This window comes from Mugil cephalus, chromosome 15 (genome assembly GCF_022458985.1).
Source record: "Mugil cephalus isolate CIBA_MC_2020 chromosome 15, CIBA_Mcephalus_1.1, whole genome shotgun sequence".
Lineage (NCBI taxonomy): Eukaryota > Metazoa > Chordata > Actinopteri > Mugiliformes > Mugilidae > Mugil > Mugil cephalus.
Window position 1 is genome coordinate 3,546,998 of NC_061784.1, and position 26,736 is coordinate 3,573,733.

Here is a 26,736-nt window from a genome sequence, read left to right on the forward strand (position 1 = left end):
GACACCTTTAATGCGGTCGTGCGGACTCACTGGTTGAATAGTTAGGTAAACGAGAAAACTCATGCTGAATAAAGTGAACGAGGCGTTGCACCGGCGGGGTAGTGGGCGGCGAAAGCGGTTGATTGATGATTAGATTTACGGTGTGGATCACGGCGGGGAGAGAGGATGACTCACTCCGTCTGATGTGATGTTCACCCCGCAACAGCTCGGCAGTGCGGTGGCACGCCGATAGTTGAGCCTGACATCTCGGGCTGGCTCCACCAATAGAAGCCAAAGTTTACCAAACTGTGAGGATGCGTTTGGATGCCCGTGAGATGCGCCGTTAGTTTCAAACTTGAGTGGCTGTCACTTGGTAGTTGGAGAGACACGGAGCGTCGTGATTTACCGTAAATTTCGTGACGCCTGATTGCCATGGAAACAGTGCTCCTGCGCTGAGAGGAAACTGTCCGCGTTAACTTCAGCGCCAACCTTTCCACCGGGGTCGGATAAAAAAACCCTCGTTGTTTATTTTTCTTTTGCCCGTGCTTACTTTCTGCAGAAAATTCACCACAAACAGGTGAGTTTTTGAATTGTATTATTATAGCTCGTGCTGGCAAAGCGCAGTTCTGCGTTTTCCTCCTCTGTATTGTTCACTCTCGTCTAAAAAATATAATAAACTTAGATTGATTATCAACTTGTGGACTGGAACTGTCATAAATGTACTACAAAATGGATGCAAGTCACAGTTTTTTAACCTGAGTTCAGAGAACAACATGTTTTAGTGTAACACTCAGGACCAAAAGTGGCCTCTGCAAAATTTTGCAGATCAAAGCAGTTCTTAAAAAATGTATGTTTCCACATCACGACTATTTTTATGCTCAATTATATAGTCTGAAATATGTGACAATCCACTTACCATTAAATATTTTATGAGTCAGGGCCTACTGCCACCTCCAAATGGTGCATTTTGTGCATTTTTTTTGCGCACAGAGAATAATCCAGGAGGGCCAAGGAGTGATGCTTTCGTTCAGTGGCTGTATGACTCATATAGTCTTATCTATAAAGAAGCCAAGTGGCAGAGGAGCAGTCCTGCTGCAGGACCGAGCTGATGTAACCCATGAGATTCACTAGAGGCTGCTGTGGGCCGTGCTTCCCCTGTGCCCCCCAAGTTGCTTCCACTGAGTGGCTGCATTTGCACTGATGACCGCCAAATACTAACACACTTGGTGATGCAGAGGGCTGCTGACATGCTGTGAACCTTACAGATGATGCTAGTTGCAGAGCATTATCTATGAGCAGTTCAGGTAAAAAAAACAAAAACAAAAAAACAAGAGAGTCCGCTGTTTTTATTGACGTAAGACATATATTTAAAATTATCCAGCAAGCATTAGTCACAATGACAACATCTGTGGCAGCATTTTTATTAAAATGCAACCCTATGTCTTCTTTCTTTATGCAATCTGTATAATCAATGTTAAAATGAAAGAAAATAATTATCTAAAAAGGCCTCTTTGGAACAATATATCCTATATATTATATTTACATTTTCATTTTAAGTCTGATGTCCAGAGTGCATTTCACCTTATCAGGCCCCAGGAAAACTGCAGTGATTCACTACCTTTAGTTCAAACCTTAAATTTCATGCACTACTGATTTGATTTTGATTCCATTTGGAAAGAATATTTGCTATTTGCTCGTAAGAGCTGCCCCTGCACAGAAGCAGTATCATCAGTGGCAAATCTGTAATAATAGGCAACATTCTCCTATATAGAAATTATATATATGTATATATATATGTGTATATATATATATGCTGTTTATGTGGACTTAAATGTTTTCAGTTCAAGGTCTTCTCTGTAGTGTTTTTGGAAACAGACTAAAATGTGACATTTGCCTCTGTGCTGAATGAGTCAGCCTACATTAATGATGACGAACCTTATCTACCCCTTAGTTGTTCCTCTTTTTTTCTTATTGTTTGCATTGTTGAATAAACGTACTGATTATCAGCACATCCACATGATGTGCTCTAGTGTTAGATCTAGTCTTAGATGCAGCATGTACCTTATAGATCCACCAGCCGTGAAGTACCTATGGCTGTCAGTGGGTGAATGACACACAGGTGAGTCACCTGTAACTATCAGATGGACACGTGATGGTGGAGGACAGTCAAGCCTGGCGCCTGCTCAATGTTTATCTAGCGTGACCAGCAAGAAAAAGGGTGTGAGATACAGCTCATGACGTTCATAATGCCAGTGGAATGTAGTATGTCCCTGTCAGAAAAAATCCCTTTCAAAACTGACAGTGCATCATCTGAGGTGACTTGACATTCCTCTGAATTTAAAGCTCAACCAGTTCCATGTTACAAATTTGTCTTCTGCATTAGATTAATGGAGCAAGCATTTATTTTTATGGCAGCCACGTAGAGACTGTTTAACAAATGACTGTGAGAAGAGAACATGTTTATTTGCAGATAAACTTGTTCAGGTAGATAGAAGGTAGTTATTCATCCCACAGGGGACATTTCTAAAGTGCGCACAGTAATTTAACATGTGAAAATTGAATTAGTCACAGTGCGTCACCAGTGGCTTACGTTTAAGCTCTCACTATGCCATTCAATTGACTTTGTCATCTGTTATAATTCTGTTGCCATCTAGTGGCTGCATATCAGACTAGCCAATCACAGAGAGACATCCTCAGTCCTCGGAGCCACCTCTTATACTTACTGTTTATTTATTTTCAAATTTAGCTATTTAGCTAATAACAATGAGTGCTTACTAGATCTAGAGAGGAATGAGAATGACACATCTCTGGGTTAGGGTTAGCTCTGTTACCTGTAATTATGTGACTGTATTTTTCAGATTTGAGATCTGAGATTTTCTCAAGGAGAGGAAAAACAAAAGAGTAAATCTCAAGTCAATAAAAGCCATGACTTTCAATTAGAGGAATTAGTGAACAATATTATCGATTATTATAAGAATGCAGAGAGGGTTCTACATCCATCTGATACAGACATGAAAAGCAAAAAATGTATTTGCGCGCACACTGACACTGAAGCAGAAGCACAGTTTTTATATATTTATAGCTGTATTATCATTATTATGAAATATTATCCACAATGTGATGCAAATGTCAGACTTCTGTTTCTCAGGGAAGGACGATGGAGCTTCAAACAGAGAAGAGGTTCCAATATCTGACCCTTGAGCAAGTTCAGGCTCTTGACAAAGTCTTGACTGAGATAATCCCTATCCATGGACGAGGGAATTTCCCTACGCTGCAGGTGAGAGCTAAAGACATCATTCGTGTGGTGAAAGATCGGTTGGTGGAAAGAGACATCCAGGTTAAAGACGTACGCCTTAATGGAGCGACTGCCAGCCATGTCCTTGTGAGAGATAATGGCCTGGGGTACAGGGACCTGGACATCATTTTTGGAGTAGAGCTTCCCCGGCAAGAGGACTTCCAGGTGATAAAGGAGGTGGTGCTTGGCAGCTTACGAGACCTCCTCCCTTGTGGGGTTAACAGGCGGAAGATCACGTGCCTGACGATGAAGGAGGCCTACGTGCAAAAGATGGTGAAAGTTTTCAATGAGCACGACAGGTGGAGCCTCATTTCGCTTTCAAACAACAAAGCTAAAACCGTGGAGCTCAGATTCGTTAGCGCCCTTCGAAGGCAGTTTGAATTCAGCGTGGACTCCTTCCAGATAATATTAGATCGTATGCTGGAGTCCTACTGGGAGAGTGAAAGGAAGCAAGGAGGAAAGCTGCCACTGAACGCTGGGAATTTGTCTAAAAGAGACAAGAAAGATGAAAACAAAGAGCAAGAGCAATCAAGCAGTCCTCAGGGCGTTGAAGGAGATATTGAAAAAGATTCCACAATGGCAACCGGCGCAGAAGGTCCACGCCAGGACGAAGCAGTCTCTCATTTTGCTGAGAAAGAACTCCCATGTGCGGAGGTTAAGCATGTGGATGGAAAAGCGGAACAGATGTTAGAACCCAATAGAACTGACATACAGCATGAACAAGAGGAAGTGGATGGCATTGAGGATGTGCATTCAGAGGAGGAAATTGTGTTTGAGCTTTGTGAAGAAAATGCAGAAGAGAAAGGAAAGTTTCACAGCGATTATCCTTTAGTTGCATCCCCTAAAACTTTATTTACAGACATCGTAAATCCTGTGACAGCAGCTTGTTTAAAGCCACAGAGTAATGAAGAACTACGTGAGTTACAAACTTCTGAGTCTGTGCCTACAACAAACACTGAAAAGTCAGCTCCAAAAGAGATAGCCCACTGTGAAGAAATTACTCAGTTTAAAGTAGGCCCAGTGCTCTGCAGGACTGAAAATACCCCAAGTCTTCAAGACTCGCACCTTGAGTTCTCCTTTCCTCCTCCAGCTAAAAAAACTTGCAACACATCACAGGACATTGTGCCTGAACCCTGTCCCTCACCAAAATTACAGAGGAAAATGTCTCGAAAGTTGATCAGCAAGCCTGAGAAGTGGTCTTTACTGACTGACTTGTCAGACCTTACAACGCAGCTGTTCCCACCCATAGAAATACCAAAACCACTTCAACCTAAACCTCCTTTGCTGGAGAGCACACAAGTTCCTAGCTCAAAAGTACCAGAATCCACGTCAGAGAACTCTGAAGACAGAGACACCGTTAGAGTTCCCACACTGTGTCCAAGTCCAGCCACTACACCTCAGGAAGGGACTAGCTCCAGTCAAACTGTGGAGCAATCGGTTAAGCCGAAACACTCGAAGAAGCCTCCTGATTCAAAGGCTCAAAATCACGCATGTGAAGCTGACAAAGCCTCACGAGTAAATGAGCAAAAACCCGAGCAGCCAGACATGGCCCCGAGCTCATGGACGGGGATGTCAGGGGAGCCCACCATCACTGTAGAGGCAGAGTGTATGTATGGAGACTTTGAGCAGGCAATGGACCACCTCCGCCACCGCCTCATTGCCACGCACAACCCAGAGGAGATCCGAGGAGGGGGCCTGCTGAAATACAGTGACCTGTTGGTGAGGAACTTCAGGCCGGCCAGCGAGACAGAGATCAAGTCTTTGGAGAGATACATGTGCTCCCGCTTCTTCATCGACTTCCCGGACGTAAGCGAGCAGCAGAGGAAGATTGAGGCCTACTTGCAGTGCCATTTCGTTGGCAGTGAAGAGACAAGCAAGTACGACTATTTGATGACCCTGAGGCGTGTGATAGATGAGAGCACGGTTTGTCTGATGGGACACGAGAGGAGACAGACGCTCAACATGATCACAGTCCTGGCTCTGAGGGTGCTGGGTGAACAGAACGCCATCCCCAACACGGCCAACGTCACCTGCTTCTATCAGCCGGCCCCTTACATGACAGAGCCAATTTACAACAGCTACTTCATCACTCAAGCCCAGCCCCCGCTCGTCTACCACCCTTACCCTCTACATGTCCACATGCAGACTGGCCTGGTGTAGCACAGGTACACTGACATGCCCACTGGGAGGCATGCGGGCTGCTATTAGCATGGTGCTCTGCAAACAGACGCACAAATGGAAGTTTTAGCAACAACAGGCAACCACAGGCGCAGTGTTGTTTAATGTTTGAAATCCCTCCTGCTTTATGACATGAAAGATAATGAAAGGTCACACCTGAAAGGGATCTGGAAGCAAAGCACGTCACCCTTTCAAGATGAACACTTTTGAAAAGGAAAGAATCGTTAGGAGCTCACATTTCAGAGAGATTGGAGAGAGGATTTTATTGAAGATGAGGGACTTTGTTTATGGCCGCTTCGGCTGGGTTTTGGCAGGAATCTGTGCTGATCACCCTCCACCGTTGAGGAGAATGTTGTGATGATAATTCTTTATGGCTAGACAGTAAACTTCTCTAACATTTAAAACATAATCAATGACACAAATCTTACTTTGGATGAAGTTTGAGTCAGTTTGAATCCTTGACATATCTGAGGGGTTAAAACCCTTTTAGCTGTTTTGTGAATCACCAGTCTGTAAGGTAACGTTTAACATCTGGCTATATCTGTGTGTATCTGTATAGAAATAGGACCCCATTTACTGAGGGAACACATTAGATACAATCTTGTGTGGTGTTTCAGTGAAATTATTAGTTCTGTATTTGTGAATGTAAACACTCAAATGTAAGGGCGTGAATAGGTCCAGCTTCATTAGGGACTGTTCACAATACTGGCACAAAAATAGACAGACAGACAGACGGAGGGGCATTGACCTAGGGCGTCCAGACTGAAAATGAGGAAAAACAGTATCACATAGTTGAAATCAACTAACATGACAATTGCGTGTTTTATCCTCTCTTCCTTAACCCCCTTCACTTCCGTAATGTTCACAATGTGACGTTGACCAGTAGGAGTCTACTTAGCTTTTCAACACACAAAATGGCAAAATAAAGAAGATGCTAAAGGATATATAACCATATGATCGTCTGATAGAAATGGACTGAGACAGTTTTATAGGATGTTTGCCCTTACAACAGCCACACTCATTCATACCATTGTTTTTTTTTACATTTTGGCCAGTATTGTGTAGTCTGAACCTGACCTAATAAACGTAGAATCTGCTTCACTGTGGGTGTAGTTTGATCACATTTTATCAGTAGACCAGAATAAGCAAACCACCCACTCACAACAGATATTAATTCAAATATTTCTAAATTGTGATTGGTTCACAATACCAACTTTAAAAAAAAAACAAAAAAAAACGCCCACTTCACAATAATGAAGACTAGTGAAATCTCTCCTGTAAAATAACAGAAACTGTTTAAACTATGTGTTTAGGTAATGTTGGATAAGTACAAATCATTTTCCTACGGTCCTTTAGAATAAGAATCCAAATGTCTCCTGTGACAAGAGCTGTTGAGTTGTGTTTTTGTGTTCTAACCCTTATGACAAAGTGCATAATGATGGTAGAAACTTGGAACCACATTTTATCAAGTCAGTTTTCCTATTCCTTGTTAGAGGAACGTCACAAGGATTTGTCTCCTTGTGGATGTATGAATAAAGCATCTGATTGTGTTGTTTTTAAAATTTTAGAGGTTTGTTTGGAGTAAAAAGCTGAAAATGCAGATATTGAGATGTTGAATCGTGTTTTTCCCGTCAACAGACTGAATAGACTTTCTGTTTGTGTTACGTGGTGACGGTTGTTTGCTGTAGTGGACAAGGTGAATGAGTACAGCACGTTCTTCCGGGGTTATGCCTGCCATTGTGTGCAAAAAAAAGAAAAAAAATGTTACTGCTCATTTCAGTTCTTTAAGCTGCCTACAGCGCAGTTATTTCACTGTGTCATTGTGTTTGTTCATGTAATCAGTATTAAAAAAAACGACAGCACAGGTAAGGTTGTGAGGTCTGAGACTGAAGCACAATGTAAATGCAGTTAGATGTTGTTGAGTATTGACGGTGATTTAAATGCTTGTGATTCTCCAACTAAATATTGAAGTCCTCTAAAATACTGTGTGAAGTAGTGGCCCGTGTAGCTAGTGGTTGTATTGTCCTGTATGTATTGTCAAGGACCTGTTATGTCAGTAGAGAAACTCCAGTACCCCTGTTATGACATGTAATTACTCCGTTTGTTGTGTTATGGTGATAATAAATATAACACAACTGTTCTCTGGAATCTTTCTTTGGTGGCCTGGGCTACACTGTCACTGCTTTGCTTTCACCATGCCGTAAGGCCCAATGTTTGTATAATTGTCTTTCAAATCTGAATGAAATTATGGAGTCTAATCTCATTTCACTGTCACTTGGGGAATTTCAAGTTCTACTAGGTGGCATCGTCAGATCAGTTGTAAGTTTAGTGGTGCCATGGCGACACCATTGGTGCGCAAACTAACCAACAACAAAAGCGTGTGGTTGTTTAAACAATTAGTTTACATGTCCAGCTCCATCCGTTCCACAGCCTGGTGAACCCATCCTGCTGGTCATCCACACGATACACCAGTCAGACACAATGTTAAAACCAGCTGCCTAATATTGAGCCCTTGTGCTACCAGACTCATTGACGAATGGACTCGAGCCTTGTGAGGATGCCCTGTGGCACCTGGACGTTGGTAGTGGTGGAGAAGGTTTCTGTGGGTTGAGGCATTGGCGATCCTAGATTCTGGGGTCTCAAGCAAAGATTTACGGTTTATGCCCCGAGAAATATAGCGAAAGCTGTCAAAGGGTAGAAATAAAGAGGCCAAAGTAGGGGTTGTGGAGTAGTGACTATGCACTTAAAGTTTTAAGATGGCTGTCAGTGCCAAATATGCAAGAAGGTAGACATCTGTGGGCCCCTTTCCAGTTTGTTTTCACAGGCCCAAAACAATTGCTTGGTGTACCTGCTTGACAGTGCCAACACCAGATCAGCACATTGGTTTATTTTTTTTAATATTTTTTGACCGGTTCCCACGTCAGTGAGGATGCCTGGTCAGCAACAGAGTTTAGGTGGGTGGCATTTGTCACCCTAGCATTCACATGAATGCCAGATTTAAAGGCTTTCCAGAAGTCCATTGCTTTGAAGAGACGAGTGGTTTTAATGTTGTGACTGATCAGTGTATGTCATGTGCTTCCTGTACTTAGGTACACCAACACTTTGCTCAGCTTCAGACTTAGATAGACTTTAATAATCTACAAGGGAAATTGCTTGGTCACAATAGCTTAGCTGCACATAAAAGAAACGCGCTTAAGAACCAAGGCCACACCTTTCTTGTACCAACAGACCATGGAACTGTAATGCTGAACTTTTTGATTGTATTGCCTGCACAGACCCAATAATTCTTTGATTGTGAAAAATCTTCCTTCCACATTTTATCAGCGTTCATAGGTCTGACAAAGTTACATTCACATGATATGTATTCACAATCAGGGTACTTTATGACGTAAACATTACTTTCCAGTTTTTTTCCCCCCGTCTATACCAGCTCATATTGCCCTCCTCTTATCCTAAAAGTGACCTTTGTCTCTTTATTCACTGATCAATGCAATCCTCGAGCCTCTCTGCAGTCTCTAGGTGTGGCGGTGCACGGTGCGTCACGGCTCAACCTTGTTTGTTCCTCGTCTGACTCACCCCAGCTTTCAGTGCGTTAATGCAGTTAGGTGGTTGCAAATGGTACAGTCTGGTTTATGAGAGCCTATCGCAGTCAATACATGGCCCCAGTTTTCTGAAACTCTCAAATCTCTGCCTTGGGTGGATGTTTACGACCCATTACAAACACAACAGATGACTCAGTGGTGCTGAATAGCCCTTCAGACTTGTGTTGGTCTAACACGGACAGACACTGAAAATCAAGAGAAACTCTTTTTATTTTATTAAAAAAAGAAAATGCATACAATCAAATCATCATGTATAAAAGACAGTCATGTAATCTTATTCCACCTACAGTAGAATTGTTGTTTACTAGTCTGATGCTTCGAGTCGAGACTAAGCGCCATCTACTATGTGAAAATAAGATTCCAAAATAAGAATCATAGTCCTCTCACACTCAGCTAGAATCATTTCAACACACCAGTTAATGCTGCTGCTGCTTGGACATGTAAGATATGCCGAAGTGTGTGTTTGTTCTCTGAGAAGGTGACACTAAAATAACCTCAGAGACTGCTCTCCCTGTCATGTCAGCGACCACACGGAGGGAAGAGGAGGTGTGTTTGGATTCGAGCACCCAGTGTAGATATGAGAAGGCGAGTCAAATTTTGTACCGACTGGACGCTGCCTCAAATGATTTAGCGCAACGTCTGCACGACTGCACAAAGTAAACATTATTAGTGTGACAGAAAAAGAATGCACCTCGTTCTGCAGGAGAGACGCCTCGTATTTAGATTTCCGACCGGTCAGAGTCACACATGGGGGGGAGGGGCCGGGAACACACCAACAAAGCGCTGATCTGCGACTGCTACTTTTGATTTAAACCAGGAGAAAGCCTACCCGACGGGACCTTCAGCTTAATCATGCACAGGCGGTTCTACTTCTATCCTATTCAACTTAAAAATGGAGAGTGTGCTGGCACAGTTCAAACATTCTTACACAAAATTCATGAGAGGTCTTTTCCTCAAATATCTCTATGTTACTCAGCTGCCACATGGAGTAGGTAAATGTGCAAATATTTCCTTTTCCTCATCACTACTAACAAAACCAAATAGTAACCCAAGTATAATACAATGGAAAAATAAATATCTGTGGAAGAGATTCGGCCAAGGACCCTTTTGCTTTTGCATACGCTTGGGTGGACAAGGTGTTCTGATCCAACAGTACAAATGCAAACAGGATGCAGTGGCTTCCTTACCCAAAGAAAGAAAAGATAAATCACTTTCTTTGTTTTTAAAGCACCCAGTTCTACCTAAATACAAGAATTGAAGATCCAGAGAAAAACAGTCAACAGCAGAAAAAGGAAGCGGGGGAAAAAACATTTAACATTCACAGGCCAAAGGACATGAGGAGAGATATTACAATGGTGCCGCCAGTATTGCTTGTCCCCAGACTACACAGGACAAATTCAAATGATGTGAGCTCTCACTATCAGATACCCAGAGTGACCCCACACGTCTCACAGTGGTCGTAACGGAAACAGTGACCACTAGCACGAGTTCTGCTGAAAAATCAAAAGAGAGAAATATGAGCACCATTTTTGGCATCTCCGCATCCTTCTTTGGTGACCGGGAGGACGAAAAGTCGGGGAGGAAGGGAAGAGGAGTGGACATGTTGTTTCAGAGAGGTGAAACACGCAGGATGAAGAGGAGAAGAGTGGGTGCAGTGTAGTAAAGGCTCTCCCAGCGAGCAGTAAGGCCGAGGTGAGTTAGTCCAGCCGGAGAGGGTCCATGTTGAACAGTAGCTCTGTCGACCAGGGACCAAAAATCCGTGGCAACATTTCACAAGCACCAGCTGTAGTTTGAGAGTCATAAGCGGTCTCAGATAAAAAGAAAATAATATATATATTATATACACAAACTTGTACAAAAAAGAAAGAAAAAAAAATCCCTGATGTGTTTCTCATTTCTCAGTTTTTAATTGAGGTTTGGAAAGGGGCGGCGTGTCAGTGGCTCCAGCCCATGAGGTGGCTGACACGGGCTTTCTCAGTCATACGGCGTACCCGTCCTGAGCGGGACATGCCGAGGTTGAGGGGGTCGTCCTTTGACCCATGGCCATCATCCTCTGAGTCGTCCCTGTACAGAACTGTCCTTCGGCCCTGGTTGCGCGTGTTGACACGTCGAGACTTGCACTGGCTGCCTCTCTGACTGTTAGCTGCTGCTGCCTGTCTCTGCACCTCATCATCCTCCTCCTCCTCCTCCTGCTCCTCAGGTTCCTCCTCTTCATCAGGCTCCTCCTCCTCCTCCTCTTCTTCATCTTCCTCCTCCTCTCCATCTTCCTCTTCATGTTTTACATCACCCTGTTGTTGCTGCTCTGGCGCCTCCTCCTCTGCCTCTTCTTCCTCCTCCTCCTCTTCCGCCTCTTCGTCTTCATCCTCCTCCTCCGCCTCATCTTCTTCTTCTTCTTCTTCCTCAGCCTCCCCCTCTTCCTCATCTTCCTCTTCTTCTTCTTCTTCTTCCTCCACCTTTACTGGCAGCTGCACTCGTGCCCTTTTAGCCATCTGTGCCATGTCCTCTCCTCCTTTGTGTCTCCTTTTCCCTGAGGCTGCCACCTGACCCTTGGCAGAGAGGCGTGCTGACAGGGAGGGGGCTTTGCTGTAGTAGTCGTGATCTCCTCCTTCCACATACTTCTCCATCTCAGAATCAGAACTGTTCTCGCTGTCCGATGACGAGGAGGACGAGGAGGATGATGAAGAGGAGGAGGATGAGGAGCTGTTGGATCTGGATGCCTCCCTGTCATTGTCCGACTGCGGCGCTTCCCTCCCATGGCGCTGTCTGGAGCCATTACTTAGATGCAAGTTACGCTGGCGCCCTGGAGTAAGACAAGAAGAGGACGGTTACATCCTCCCCAAACTTTAATGTCACGCGAAAAGGAAATGTGCTGACACGTGAAATGTTACGATGCATCGCTTGTGATACCTGACTTCTTCACCGGAGTTGCTTGGCTGCGGGTCACCAGGTGTGGCCCTTGACTTCTGCTCCTGCTGCTTCTCCCTGAACTTGGGGAAGAATCCTGCATGTCCTCTTCCTCTGCTACACTGCTGCTTTGCTGAGCTAAAGAAACAACATAGTGTTATTACAAATGAGAACTCTCTACACATTAGAAAATACAACAAGGTGTGTTTAGATTTTCTATCTAAAATCTTAGGAAAGTATAAGGCCATAAACAAAATCTACCACCAGGCTAGTGACTCTCTGAAGCTTTCCATTTTAGTTTTACAAGTATTTAGTCATGAACCTAATGGACAAAAAGTTTTGACCCGATTTTAGTGTTCATGGAAAAATTAAACAATATGCAAATGTTCATGTAAAACAGAGGACATTGTTCTTCTTGTTTGGAACTAGTGGCTAAAAAAATCCAACTGGGACGACATCTCACATTGTACAGAGCTGGCCTCTCCCGAATCACACTGATCAGTTGGTCTACATTTTCTTTTATCAAGAGAATCATTCTTAAAATTTTGAATGTTCACATTAGGTATCAATGTAAAGTGAGAAAAGCCTTCTGTGTGCTTTTTGAACCTGGCTGTTTTGTTTACTTCACTTTCTGTTCTTGAGCATTGGTTCTCTAAGCTGAACAACTAATCAGAGCGAGCTTTTGCTGAATCATTCCACCGCTAATTGAATGCACTTAGGGTGCACTCACACTAGGCAACTGTGTCATACTTTTCCCCTAAAGACTTAATTCTAAGGCCAGTGTGAGCGCGAGTGTTCGTGCCTGGGTACGGTGTGCTTCCCTGGGACACCCGAGGGCCGACTATTTTGACTAAGATTTAGATTTTTTTTTTTGATATTTTGAAAGTCATGGCAGCTGTGTTGTCAGATTATTGGTGTCTCGGCACTACACAGTGTCAGTGCACCCTTAGTCAGCTGAAAAGCAGCCACTAGGGTTTGGCCAGTGCTGACAGCGTGAGATACACCAGAACAATTAAGACCACGGACGCTCATGACAGGTTGGTAAATGGCAACTGTCAGCTTGGTGTGTCCAAGACAATTGTGGAAACAAATGGCTGAAAAGAGCTAAAAATCTTGCACCTTAACCAACTGTAATAGAATCAGATTACAACATTATGGTGCACAACAGACAGACCCTCAAAGCAGCGACAAACAGGTGCAATAATGAAGCCATACCTTGACTTTGTCTCTGAGAACGATTCCTCGACGAGGTCTGGGACTTTTTTGGCTTTGACACCTTCCCTGACTTGTGCTTCCCTTTAGGGCTGCACATATAAGAACAGAGAAATAAAGATTTCAGAACAATTAACAGCCATATAACATAGAACAGCATCTGCAACCTTCAGACACTTGAATATCTCGTTTAGCGACACGACTGTTTCACGTCTGTGAATGAGGATCAGTACCTGGGAGAGGGACTATTAGGCGGAGAACTGCCTCCATTGTGCAATCTGCTTCTGTAACTGAGTCTCTGACGAGACCGCCGTTCGTTCTGAATGGCAGACTTGTGGTCAGATATGATAGAGATGATGTGTTTTTCAAAGAAGGCCGACAAGCTGAGGGTCATGGTATAGATCTAGACATGAAAGAAAAGCAATGATTAAAATACTACAGTATTCTTCACGTATGATTTTGTTGTTGGTGTTTTGTTGATGATACTACACCTGTGATTTCTTGTTTGGTGTGTATGCTTTAGAATTGCTGAAAATGAGGCGGACGTCTTTGGCAAACTCCATTGGATTTTCATAGTTTCCTACTGCCAGTGTCTCTGATACTGTACCGAGATCCATTGGAGTGTCAATGATGTCTCGATAGTCCTGAAATTAATCAAGGAAAAGGTTTGCAGAGATGAATTCATTTTTACGCTCATAACATGCATTTCTAATGTCACACGTAGTATGAAGTCTTCTCTGTAATGAGTGGCTTTGTAATATCGTGTGGCGGTTGTTGTGTAGTGTGTTTTACCGGATACTCGAAGAGATCCACAGGCTGTCTGAATGGTTCGGAATCCGGGGACACTATCATTCGTCGCAGGAGCTCTCGACACTGACCTCGCCACGCTTTTACATCCAGAACAACACCACGCTTCTTAGAACTCGAGTTGGCTCCCTGGGAGAGACAAGAAGAAATTTACTGGGTGACTAGCAGTGATTTCTAAAGTCTTGTTGAGGTTGTTGTAACCACTGCTCACTCTTACCCGATGGCCTGTAGATGTGCCTGGACTGTCCGAGTCCACATCCAAGTCAACCTGTTGAGAAACACACATAAACATACATTTTTATATCTAGAGCAAAAAAAAAAGTCATTGTAATGTTAATAGCATACTTTACACAGCCTCACCTCTGCTTCTTCTCCACTGCTGACTTCAGATTTCAGTTTGTGATACAGATCCAAGATGTCAGTGCAGCTCTGATCTCTGAAGGAGACGCCAAAGGAGTCAGATACATGTGTTTAAGCATTCAATGAGACGGCTAGAACGTAAGGTCTCTAGCATGCACTTACCCAATGTAATGGAGGAGAACGTCAGTAACCACCTTGGCAGATGCTACAATAGGGCTTTGGGGTTCGTTGAAAGTGCGTGCATTGTGTTCAATGTAACGCACCTCCCACATTAATGCAGAGATCCGCCTGCAGCAAATAAGAACGTCAGTCACTGGAACTCAGGGAAAACAAATGTGACTGTGCGTGAGGAAGTCTGTGCTGTTTCACCTGTAGAAGTGATTCTCCAGTCGTTTGCGGATAGTGCTGAGGTCGGTGGGGTAAGCCACTGCAGTGCAGTACAGAGGGTAGTCCTGCAAATTCACCGGTAATGCAAACGCCTTGGCTACATCTGTGGACAAACAGAAATAAGATCAAGCATGGGAAAGATGAACATACTGACTTGTCCTGTAACGGACCATTATCAAGCCTTTGTTGCCTACCCAGTGTCAGGAGCAGGTCAATGCCATGGATGACCCTCTCACATTCTTCATCCCGTGTGTGAGCCCCCCATTCTCCCTCCTGAGGCCTGTAGAGCAGAGCTTTCATCTCCTCTTCTGCCACCTCCACCCCATCGCCAACGTGCTCGGGCAACGCAGCTGAGGGAGCCACAAAAAATTAAACTACATTCGCAAATTCATAAACTGTGAGACAAAATTTCTTCTTTCCATTTTCTGGAACAAAAGTGGGGAATCGATCTGCACCGAGTCAGTTAAAATGTCACCGAAATGAACATGTACATTTTTATGCCACCCTCTGTCTACTGCATTTGAAATGAAATACCTGGTTGAATGATTATGTTGGAAAAACGGCACTTGAAAGGGAGCAGCTAGAGGTTTCAAATCTTGGGGGATGCTCTAAAAGTGTTCCACAATAAAGTTAAATGACACTATGTCACTATGAGTAATGAACCAGCGAGTGTTAATGCTTAAACAATAAGGCTCTTTGCCTTGAGGGCACGTACACATTGTGGCTATAGAAAGTTTATGAGAATTCTCGTCATAATACATGTTCCATCACCATATACTGACAATGATTACTGGTATATTTTGCAGGAATGTGGTGCAACATTTTATTGGTGAGAAAATTGGACTCCGATCTGCATAATGTGTTTCCTTATCACCTCTCATTAGTTTATGTAATTGTCAATTTTAGAAAGATGAAGCGTTTTGTTTAAGACCAAATACAGTTTTCATATTAATACTGACCTTCCTCAGGAATAGGCTCCATGTCCCAGGGACTCATTTTCTCCTGCTCACCATTATCCCACCTGACGTCAAAAACAGATGAATTTGTTATTAAATAACACCTTGTATGAGACTGCAGTTGTTTCTCTGATTCAACATTAATGAAAGGTTAAATTGCATAATCAAAGAACATGTTAATTAATTGAGAGCCTGGCTGAAAATGTTATGTTGGGAGTATTCTTGCAGCAGCAGCAGCAAACACTGCAAAGATATACACGTACTTCACTGCGTAGCACTGAAACAGGCTGTCTGGATACTCCAGCTGCAGCGGCTCCTGATCCTCCACAGATCCAAACCACCAGGCGTCATCAATGATGCTGCGGAACCTCATACCTGAGGAGAAGATGAAATGAAAGTGACGGCTGGTCCTCAACAATGAAGATGAGTAATTCACATGCTTCTGGGGATCAACTAACCTGGCTGCCAGTTGTGCTCTCTTGCCTCTTGGTAAAACTGCTGCAGAACCAGAAAGTCTATGACATCCGGCATGTCGTGATACCTTGACATACAGGAAATAAATGAGTGATGATGTATATGTGATCTCCGTCATTTACTGAGCTGTACGCACTGGATATAAATGCTCACTTTAAGGAGAAAGATTCGTTGGTCATCTTCCCTGAGACTGGGTCCAAGAAAGCCAGCTTTAGGCAGCAGAGTGTGGGGGGTCCCACTTCGTACTTGATTCCAACCACTTTCACAGATTCCTGGTCCTGAAGGGGCAGAAGAACAAACTCAGACTCACGGCTCACTTCCGCAAAGTGGGCATGACCGCCAGGTTATCATTTTCAGAAAGTTACATAAATTGGTTGCTATTTTCAGACTCTCCAGGAAGCTTAGCTCTGAAGGAGCATGTAAGGTCTGTTTACTGCTCTAGCTCTTAAATAGCACGCTGCCTCACCCTGAGGTTGAGTCTGTTCCACGGTTGTTTCTGAGGGTTGATGCTGTAGGCTTTGGCCCTGCGTACAGCCCGGACGTAGGCCTGATGGCCCTGTTTGAAGTAGATGAGCTGGTGGAGGACAGGGGAGGTATGCTTTAAAGAATTTAATGTGAAATGTTTTCCTGTTTGACGCTAGAGTAACAGTTTCTACCTCATCTCCCATTTGTGGAACAAAAGGAGAGCGGCGTGGGATCGTTTCCATTATCCATGACGGCGGCAAATACTCCTCAGCATCAAGTCCACCCAGGGAAGATGTGGGTTTCTGAATATATATAATTGGTTTAGATGTGACGGTACTTAACTGTACAGTATAATAATTATTTGTATACTGTGAAATCCAGGAACAAAATTATGCTTTTATTATGAGTAATGGATCTGTAGGTCATGGTAGCTCACCTGTTTTGTCTCCTTGGGCTTCTTCTTCTTCTCATCTTCCTTCTTTTTTGCCTCCTTGGCCTCGTCACCGCCTTCTTCCTCCTCAGAGCTGCTGTAACCTGCAGGCTGTACGGGCCTCCTGGTAGGTCTCTTTGGTGGCTGAAGGTTGATGCCTGCATCAGCTGTCCAATCAGAGTATTCACTGGAGGAGTCACTGAGAACCATGAAGAGACGCTGTTAGGTGGCAAGTAAAACTACATCATGAAGAATGTGCTCAGTTAAGGATATTAACCTGGAGCTGCTTTCATCTTGCCACTGGGTTTCACCGTCAGAGGAGGCATCGGTTTGCTCCGCCTGTTCTGCCGCCTGTCGACACAAACGGTACCTTTACTGTTATAAACTGGAGTGATCGGTGCTTATTTCTGCCTTTATTTCACTGTTTTCTAGCGTGTGTGACATTACAACTCATGCTCAAGACAGCTCTTCTGGAAGTGTTTTGATAGAGAAGAAAGATGGAACGTACCTCTCTGTCACTGTCAGAGTCTATCTGGCTGTCAGAGTTCCTTCGGTTGCTGGAATGTCGACTTCTGCTACCAGGACGGCGGACTTGAGCTGAGCGGGTTTGATAGGTGTGGTGCTGCTGCTTCTTCTTGGTCGGACGCAGGGAGCGCAGGCGAGAAGTAAGCTGATCGCTCTACAAAGTGCAAAAGTTTGTTGGAGTGGGATAAAAAGAGAAGAAATATATACATGAGATATAGTGTGACAATGAAATGTATATATAAACAAACGTCATGAAAACCGTCATACCTTGGGTGTGCAGGTTACTGGTTTCTTCCTCCTCTCCACGTTGTATAGAGAACATTCCATGTTTCCTTTAGCTTGTCTGTTCTCCTCCGATACTCTTTTAAAAATCATAACATATACACAATTACTAAAAAGTCTCCATTAACAGAAGATTCATTTGTGTATAAATCTTAAGTGATCTATGTAATATCCTTAAACTACTCTAATTCCTTCCACCTGCCTTACCTGAATACTCCTTGCGGTACTTCATTGACCACCACTCTACGGCTCCAGGCCAGCAGATCCCTCTCTGTGGCTACTTGACTGCGAAGGGCATTATGCTGCATCTGCCACACCCCATCAACCTGCCCACTTCTGCGAGGTCCATTGGTTGGAGAGGAGTCCATCGCCTCTGCTCCATCACCAGCTTAAAATAACAGCAAATGGTATCATATGGTACATATGGGGAAAAAGTCATGTTTGAAAAAAAAGACTCGCATTGTGCAGAACACAAAGAAACATCTCCGTAAAATTTCCCTACACAATGTTAACACATACCCTCTTCCCCTTCAGCCTGCTGTTCTACGTTCTGACGCTCATCCTGCTCATTCTGCAACTGTCTGATGAGACTGTCCAACAGGTTTTCTTCATTTTCAGCCGTTTGTTGGCCAAGTACCTGCTCAACCAGCTCTCCATCACCTAAGAAACAGAGAGGCAGATCATGCATCAAGCTACGTTTCATATGTTAAAACTTCAAAAAACATTATGAATGGAATGAGTACTGAGTGGGCTATTTACTGTTGGCCATGTATCCTAGCTGAGGTATAAGCTGATCCTCCTTGCAGTTTTCTCTTCCTGGCACCAGGCGTTGGTAGTGAGGAGGATGAGGATTTCCATCGACGTCCACCAGGAAAGGTGGAGGCATGAGGTGAGGGGCTTGTTGTGTCTGCTCGTCCAGAACGTAGTTATTAGAGTCACGTATAAGAGGTCGGTAGTCGGTGTGGAAGAACATCTGGTCAGGGATCTAAAAAGGATCAAAAGCAGATGTGTTGATTCACAAAGAGCATCTTTGATATTATTATCTTTGATATATAACATTTCCCCACATTTCAGGCCAGGATGTAAAATGATTACCTACTGTCATCAAAGAACAGCACATGTCCACTGTGCTGCCTGCCTGCATTTATGTTAAGCAATTATGTTAAGAGTACTGTATACGCCGTTACCTTCTCGTATGGTCTGCTGCAGCCGAAACCAAAGATCAGCAAGTGGCCATGTGAGTCAGTGCAGGCAAAATGCTGCCCATCACTTGAGAACTTGCAGTCAAAAATAGCACCGTGACCTTGGCCCTCGATCTGGAAACAAATATTATAATATGAAGTCAGTTCTAGTGTTAAAAAAAAAAAAGAGTAAGGTCCTCACATTGCTCATCAATTACCATGTTGAAGAAATTGCGGATCTTGGTTCCTTTGCTGAGGTCCCAGATGAAAATGTTGCCATCGTGGCCAGCAGACAGCATGATACGAGAGTCGAATGGGTGAGCCTCCATCACGAATACCTCGTCATCATGACCCTTAAACAGAGAGTGAGAACCACCATTCAGGATTTTCAGTTGGTAAAAAACAGGCCCCTGAAATGCCAGGTTCAACTACTCACCGACAAAACATGCAGCAGCTGTCCAGATGTTGCACTCCACACTTTCAGCAGGTAGTTTGACACGGCTGTGATGACGGTGGCATCTGTGCGGTCCCAGGCCACCATGGTCACCACCAGCTTGACTTTATCATCCCCGTTGGCAGCAGTGCTCCTGAATGAAAAATATTCCATCAGACATGAATAGGACTGAAATGACATTAGAAAAACCCATGTTGTGTAAAGTGCTTTCTTACCCTGGCAGCCTTACAGCCATGTCTAACGTGACACTCTTCCATTCTTGTTGCTGGTAATGCCAAATCCTGGCTGTGCCGTCACGACTGCCACTCACAAACCTTAGGCTGCACACACACAAACAGACGTTTAACTTTAAAGGATTGTAAGCGGCACAAAACCAGTTTAACATGAGTAGATCTCAGTGAACACACCCACCTGTCACTGTTATTGCTAAACTGGACGACAACAACTTTATCCTGAAAAGACACAAAGGAGATTACGAATTTAGTCAGAAACATTAAATGAAGCTTAAAGGCTTCAAAAGAGTGGACCAAGAATGATGGAAACTTTTTTTCTTACAGTGTGAGCGTCCATTTCAGAGACCTTCATTGGCGTTTCAGCACCAAGGTAATACACCCTGATCATGTGATCTGTGCCACCAGTAGCCATGAACATGCCACCTATTAATAGTGAGCAGAATGAAATGATAATGAAAAGAACGTCAGCCTGTATTCATACATCTATATAATAACATGTAAATTAAATCTTATCAATGAATTTGATGAAACTATCAAAAACAGCTATGATCATACACTAATGTCTGCCATTGGTTTTATTTTACTTTAAGCAGGTAGAAGATATGACCTAGGTTTGGTCTCATGGTCCAGTAGCTTTGGAAAACGTTACCTGGCATGGGAACACACTTACCACTACTGAAAGAAGAAGTGGACACTTGTACTCCTGGTCGCGAACGCTCAACAAACTTGACTGGCTGATCACTGAGGACAAGGACAAGATACAAAAAGTGGTTATTTTCATAAAACGGAAAATCAGCAGCTAAAAAGTCTAAACTGAACGTCTCGTTATTACTTACTTGAATTTCATGCTGAGAGAGTGCCACTTCCAGAAACACACCATGCCGTCAGCACCTGTTGAGGCCAGATATCGCGTTGTCCCTTTGACAGCAGGACAAAACTGAGGGGAGAGAAGGTCAATGCTGGTGAGGCCTGGCCATTGTTTAACATGACAGCAGCAAACAGCTAATTTAAGTTGACACAGTTCAGGGGTAGAGTACAGAACCAAGGTGGTACTTATTTATTATTATGTGCACCAGACCTCTGTGTGAAACTGATGTAGAACCTAGGGCGACAGGGCAGACCCTACAACCCTAACACTGACTGATGTGTACCCCCCAGAAATGTAACTATGTGCTGCGTTTGGTCCGCTTAGTAGTAGTAATAGGAGTAGTAGTAGTAGTAGTAGTAGGAGTAGTAGTATATTTCGGGTTTACTATTTACAGTTGCTTCTCCAGCTCTGCAATTTTTGAATTGATTATTTTGGATCAATGAACACATGAACAAAAAGTTGCGTGAGGGGGTTTAAAGATACAAACATTTGTATGACCCATCTTCAGCAAAATTTTGGCAAAAGTTTCAGTTGCCATAGTTGAAAGCGAACCAGGAAATAGAAACAAAAACAAACCCCAACGGCAAAAAGGACACAGCGCTGCCTAGTGTTTGGGTGGTGTTGTTACAGAGCGAGCCAGACTGATGACACAGCATAAACGCCTTGGCAAGCGCTTGTGCTGGCTAGCGCAACTCTTTCTTAAGCTTTCACAACGCTGGAGATTAATGATAAACTATCACCTGTATGGATGTGATGGAGGCAGCATGGGCCTGCAGAATAGTGATAGGTGCACAAGTCCGTAGGCACCAGACTCTAATGATTTTGTCACAGCTGGCCGAGGCAATGAGGCTGTTCTCGTGATTGACAGCCATGTCACAGATCTCTGCTGAGTGGCCGCGGAGTGTTGCCAGGAGCCGGCCATCATCCGTGGCCCAGATTTTCACCAGACAGTCATCAGAACCCTAAAAAACATCAGACATCGACTTTTATTGAGGAACTATGACTAAGTAGTGTTCATCATCCAACACCACACACCGTAAACAAAAACAAAAAGGTGTCTTCATTACAAGCAAATGTGCATTACGCAAAATTTAATCTAAAAGATGCACATTCACTTTCCAGTTTATTAGCCACGCTAGTAAAAATGACTTCATTCTAATATAACAGTCCTGCACTAAATCTTATCTTCATGAAGGTTATGGCATTCTGCATTAGTTTTAAATAACTGGGAAATAGAAAATTATTCGAAATGATCATACAGTCCCACTTCTTCTACTTCAATGTTTCAATATAAACTAAGCATTGCAACAATCCTGAAGAGGGTCCTTGTGCAGGACTGTTGTATTAGAATGCATCTGTTTTCACTTGTATGCCTAAAGAATTAGAAACTGAGTGTATTTATAGTGACAAAAGTAAAACTGGTGGGTAAATAATACAGCAAGCACTATATCTTACTCCAGTGGTATTAAGGTGACAACTTCAACTTAGAGAGATGTTCAATTTACACAATATGTTTAAGGACGTCAAACAGTTATCTTACATATAAAATGACAGCTGGAGGCACAATTAATAAAATACATAAGATAAGTTTGCTTTGTAATGTTCACAACCCACCGTAAATATCCGACGGCCGGTGCGGTCGAAGGCTACACAGTAGACTGCAGAAAGGTGGCCAAGGATTCGCTTGTGTATCTTCATGTGTTGGTAGGATGAAGACGGCAGGACCTGGCCAAAACGAGTTGTGCCTGTGGCCTGGCGGGCCCCAACGATGGGCACTTGAAAACGGACATTTTAATGATTAGTCGTGACAACAGACTGCATACTACAAAAAGCTAATTTTTTGTGCTTTCTGTCATAATTTAGATAAAATATATAAATGGATAAAACGATTTTAAAATGAATTCACACACCAATATTTGGAGGACATCCATTGTTGACCGGAGGTTCTGGGGGACGACCTCGGTGGAGCGCAGCAACAGCTGAGCCACTGCATACTTTGTGACCACAACCTTAGTTACAGAGACAGTGGGTTAAAGTTGATTGTGTGAAATGAATCATTTTTGAATCATTGAAATCAAATGGTATGCAGTCAACAACAAATACAGAAAAAAAGGGGACACTGGTGGATGGCTCACTTTTGGTGGTGCGAAGTAGAGACTGTCTTCCCAGTCCCAGCAGCGTCTGGACTCCAGGAACACTAGGTGGGATCTCCTTCTCTATAAGGGGACCGATCCGCTGACACACACGGAGCAGATAGTCCGCAGGAATGTGTTGGTTCAAAATCACCTACACAAGTCACAGATAATTATTGAATGTGGGCATAAAGAAATGAAAAGAACCCAGGCTTTGTTAAAAAGGTTTAACAGTTGTTGTTGTTGTTGTTGTTTTTAATTATTGTTATTATTTCAGATAGCAGTATAATACTAGCAGCAAGGTTGCTATTACAAGAACAATAGGAAAGATGTGTCAGCCAAAGGGAATTTTGTTATGTAAATATGAAACAATATATGTTGATAATACTCCCTTCAACATATGTTCAACATATATAGTGTGTTATGTCTTTTTGGGCAGCAGTTTATTTGTTTAGAATCGTCATTTAAACCAGTATATTAGCATTAAGAACATATTGTCCTATACGCTGACCTGACATGGATTAAATGGAGCTGACTCTATTTAAGTATCATATTAATTTCTTCTAGAAGAAAATTAAAACTGTATCTATGACAGAAGGATATAATTTAAGATGTTCACATGCTACTATCCAATCGTGTGTATTTGAAATATTTGTTCCTCAAATTCTATCAAGATAATTTAGCCTCTCAAACGTGCATTCAACTAGACACTGACGTAAGATAAAAACTCAATTTTGATGTACTGATCTACTTAAATAGTTTTATATTCACAATAAAATTATATGATACAATTAAAACAGCTAAGCGTCACACACATATATATAATCATTAACTCCTTGATAGAGGGCTTCACTTTTTTAAGCTCGTTTTGTTTGTACTTGCTCGTAATTATATTTTACAGAATGCTTTTGTTATGCACATAGTTGAAAAACAAACCACAAACCGAACGGGCGAAGAAACGAAAGAGGAGGGTCAGAAACGCTCACAGCCAATCCAAAGAGCCGCACACTCGTCTTCCGGTTCTTTTGCAAACGTATCTGTGATTTCATTGGCTGATAAGGGAGATCGACGGCTCTCTCGATCTAGTTCAGCCTATCACTGCCTGCCCTCGTCTTTACTCTCCGCCCATTAGCCCACACAATAGCAGAGCCAGCATATAGTTATTTATCAACAGACCTATAATAATCTAGATGTTAGACGCACTCAAATAAATGTAAACACAATTCCAACGCATCTGTCTCGAATGGGTAATGTTAATAAATATGCAGACACACGCCGATGCGCGATTGTCGATTAAAAGCAAAATAAAACGACTCATTTGATTAAAAAGTTCATTATGACAAAATCCCACTCACCCAGTCCTGGAAAGTCCGTTTGTATTTCTTCCCGTCCCAACTCCATCGTTGCGGGACCAACTAAGGTTAAAAGACAAGCTATTAGGGATAACGCAAAACTGCATGGTTCGTTTCGACAGGGAAACGCTCTTTCTTTAACACCGATAAAAAGAAATTCTCAAAAGTTGACCGATAAGCGGCAAGGAAGGCAGTCACACGGGCACTACACACGAGAATAAACACAGAAAGATCCAGCTGAACCTACCTCATACTCCTCCAGCTCCTCGATCAGAACCTAACAACAGACAGGCACAGTTAGCTCTAGATGCTAGCGCGGCTACTTATCTGGACGACTTATAACAGACGAGTTACTATTTTACTTGTTGTACGGCATTACCTGTGCTGATTTTTTACAAGGTCCAGACTGAAGAAATCTGGCAATGAGGTAATACAGTTCTGAAAAGAAAGAAATGCTATATTAGCTGGGCACTAACTAACGAGAGAACACCGGGCTAACGTTAGCTAGCTTTGCGCTCGGTTACACACTAATGCAAAGTCTATAAATGCGAAATATTTTTGTCGCGAAGCGTCAGTACGCTACGAACTCACCAGCTTCTGTCCGTGAACAATGTTCTCTTGCCATCACTTGGTAAGACAGACGACATCAAGACAAACGGGTGTTTTAGCTTGCTCGTTAGCCGCCGGCTAGCTAACAGTAGCTAAAACAGGCTAGTGAATGGCCTCCTCCTCCTCCTCAAGTTGGTCACAGACCACCTGGTGCTTTGTATTAGCGCCCTCCAGTGAAACAGTGTAAGACTGGACGGTTTATTTTGTTTATTTAACCCTTATAATGTGTTAGAAAGCTGCCCACGCCTTTTGTGTTAGCGGGTCAAAATTGACCCTTGACTTAATCCAGTCCAAAATCGTCAAATAATAATAATAATAAAAAATGATTAGTTAGTTTAGTTTATCGTCCTGTATTGTTTTCCACCACATATCTAACTTGTTATACACTTATATCCATGTAAGCGTTGCATTTAATTTTATTTTTTGGCTCAGTAGACATTTTATCTTTGAATACACCACTCGTTTTCATCAAAAAAATAAATAAAAAAATAAAAATTGAAAAAAAAAAAAAAAATAGAGCCCATTTTTAGGGGTGTCAAATTTGACCCTAATACAGTATAAGGGTTAATATGAACAAATATAGTAGATAATTTAAATATTTAGATATACATATAGCCTTTTCAGACAGTAACTATAAAAAGAAATAAACAACCTAATGAATACATCAGTGCTGTTGTTTTTTTTACACACTATATGTAAAAGGTAGATTTTTAGGTTGTTTAGTTTTTTTGTGAATGAAATTAAAGCTTTGTGGTTTACAACATACTGTTGTTATTTAAAAAAACACATGTATCATGTTTAAAATGATGTGGAAATCTTTATCCCATCTATTCATAGATGACACAGTTTTGAAGTTTTGTCACTTATTCATTTCTGTTATACCACAACGGCAATTTTTACTTCATTCTATGGATACAGGTTTCATTTTGGAGTAGGCCTCCTTGACCCTATTGATAACAAAGAAAATGTTAAAAGTGTTTTTTTAAAAAAGTGTTAAATCACTCAACTACGAGCTTTAAAAGCAGAACCAAGTTGACCATGTAAAATTTTCAGAGGCTGTATCAACAGGATTAAGGTTCATGTCATTATGGGGAACTGAAAAAACACGTACATTTAGTTGGATCTTGGACATTTCATTCTCTAATGTTTCAGTGCACCCAGAGAGAATGAGTTTACTGTTTTTAGTGTTAGACAAGGTGGACATTTTCTCAAATGTATTTAAAAGATGTTAATACTGTTCCAGAAAAATGCTCAGGCTTGGTTTGCACACTGAAAAGCAAATCTTATATTCAGAAAAACTTTTATTTTATTATAATTCTAATAATAAATAAATTATTTTATTTTTTTATACGACTCTCCCTTTTATGTCAATACTTAAATGAGTATACTGTGTGTATAAATGATAAACCCCACCAATTCCTGTAAAAGTTAACATAACATTATAATAACAATAGTAATAATAATAATAAGCTACACTGTTTTTGCAAGAAACACTTATGGAAAGCTTGAGACCATGTCTCATTCAACCAAGGCGATGTAATATTTTAATTTTAATCACTTTCAGAGAGGAAGTGGATGTCGGCCATAACCTTCTTCTTTGCCCAATAATACCACAGGAAGGCAGATTGATTGTTATTGGCTTTTTTGAGGCTGCGCCCACTCTCTACAAGGTTCGCTCACTTTCTTCAGTGAACATAAAAAGGAAATTCTCTACAATAGTGCACACTGTCAGTCTAGGTTCACTTTGACACTATGAAGTGTGTGTATGTGCGTGGGTAATTGTGTAACTCCTTGGTAAAGGGCAACATGGAACTGAACATAGACTAAAATAAACCCGTAGATAATGAGATAATTTGACACCCAGCATGTACATATATATTTTTAAATATCTAAGTCATCATTATGACCTTGGTTCTGAAGTGTTAATGTAGCAACAGTGTCTCTGCATTTGTGTGCAGTGCGATGAACAGATGTAGAGGACACTTTTTGGCCTCTCATATCATTACAGACCGCAGACGTGCCAGTTTAGTCGACGGAATACGGCGGTACCT

At 42.4% G+C, this 26,736-nt stretch overlaps 2 protein-coding genes across 2 annotated transcripts; one reads left to right on the top strand and one right to left on the bottom strand.

Annotated features, from left to right (window-relative positions):
• The first annotated feature begins 45 nt into the window (after window positions 1-45).
• On the top strand, window positions 46-6,695 carry LOC125020829. The gene is made up of 2 exons (XM_047606354.1): window positions 46-556; window positions 3,128-6,695. The coding sequence occupies exon 2, from the start codon at window positions 3,137-3,139 to the stop codon at window positions 5,432-5,434; it is 2,298 nt and encodes a 765-aa protein (XP_047462310.1). The 5' UTR covers window positions 46-556; window positions 3,128-3,136; the 3' UTR covers window positions 5,435-6,695.
• Window positions 6,696-9,246: 2,551 nt separating this feature from the next.
• On the bottom strand, window positions 9,247-25,483 carry brwd3 (bromodomain and WD repeat domain containing 3). Its single transcript, XM_047606353.1, has 40 exons — window positions 24,668-25,483; window positions 24,456-24,514; window positions 24,324-24,353; window positions 24,080-24,139; window positions 22,728-22,878; window positions 22,503-22,601; window positions 22,207-22,367; window positions 21,333-21,554; window positions 20,561-20,661; window positions 20,395-20,465; window positions 20,047-20,147; window positions 19,903-19,943; window positions 19,707-19,811; window positions 19,474-19,624; window positions 19,256-19,390; window positions 19,044-19,172; window positions 18,616-18,841; window positions 18,376-18,516; window positions 18,064-18,244; window positions 17,842-17,935; window positions 17,558-17,728; window positions 17,327-17,400; window positions 17,056-17,248; window positions 16,811-16,921; window positions 16,621-16,728; window positions 16,308-16,432; window positions 16,139-16,221; window positions 15,944-16,055; window positions 15,684-15,745; window positions 14,919-15,074; window positions 14,707-14,827; window positions 14,500-14,625; window positions 14,338-14,413; window positions 14,195-14,245; window positions 13,963-14,106; window positions 13,662-13,814; window positions 13,404-13,573; window positions 13,174-13,262; window positions 11,962-12,096; window positions 9,247-11,854 (listed from the first exon to the last, which is right to left on the bottom strand). Exons 1-40 carry the CDS (start codon window positions 24,699-24,701, stop codon window positions 10,989-10,991), a joined length of 5,418 nt encoding a protein of 1,805 aa, XP_047462309.1. The 5' UTR covers window positions 24,702-25,483; the 3' UTR covers window positions 9,247-10,988.
• Window positions 25,484-26,736: the final 1,253 nt, after the last annotated feature.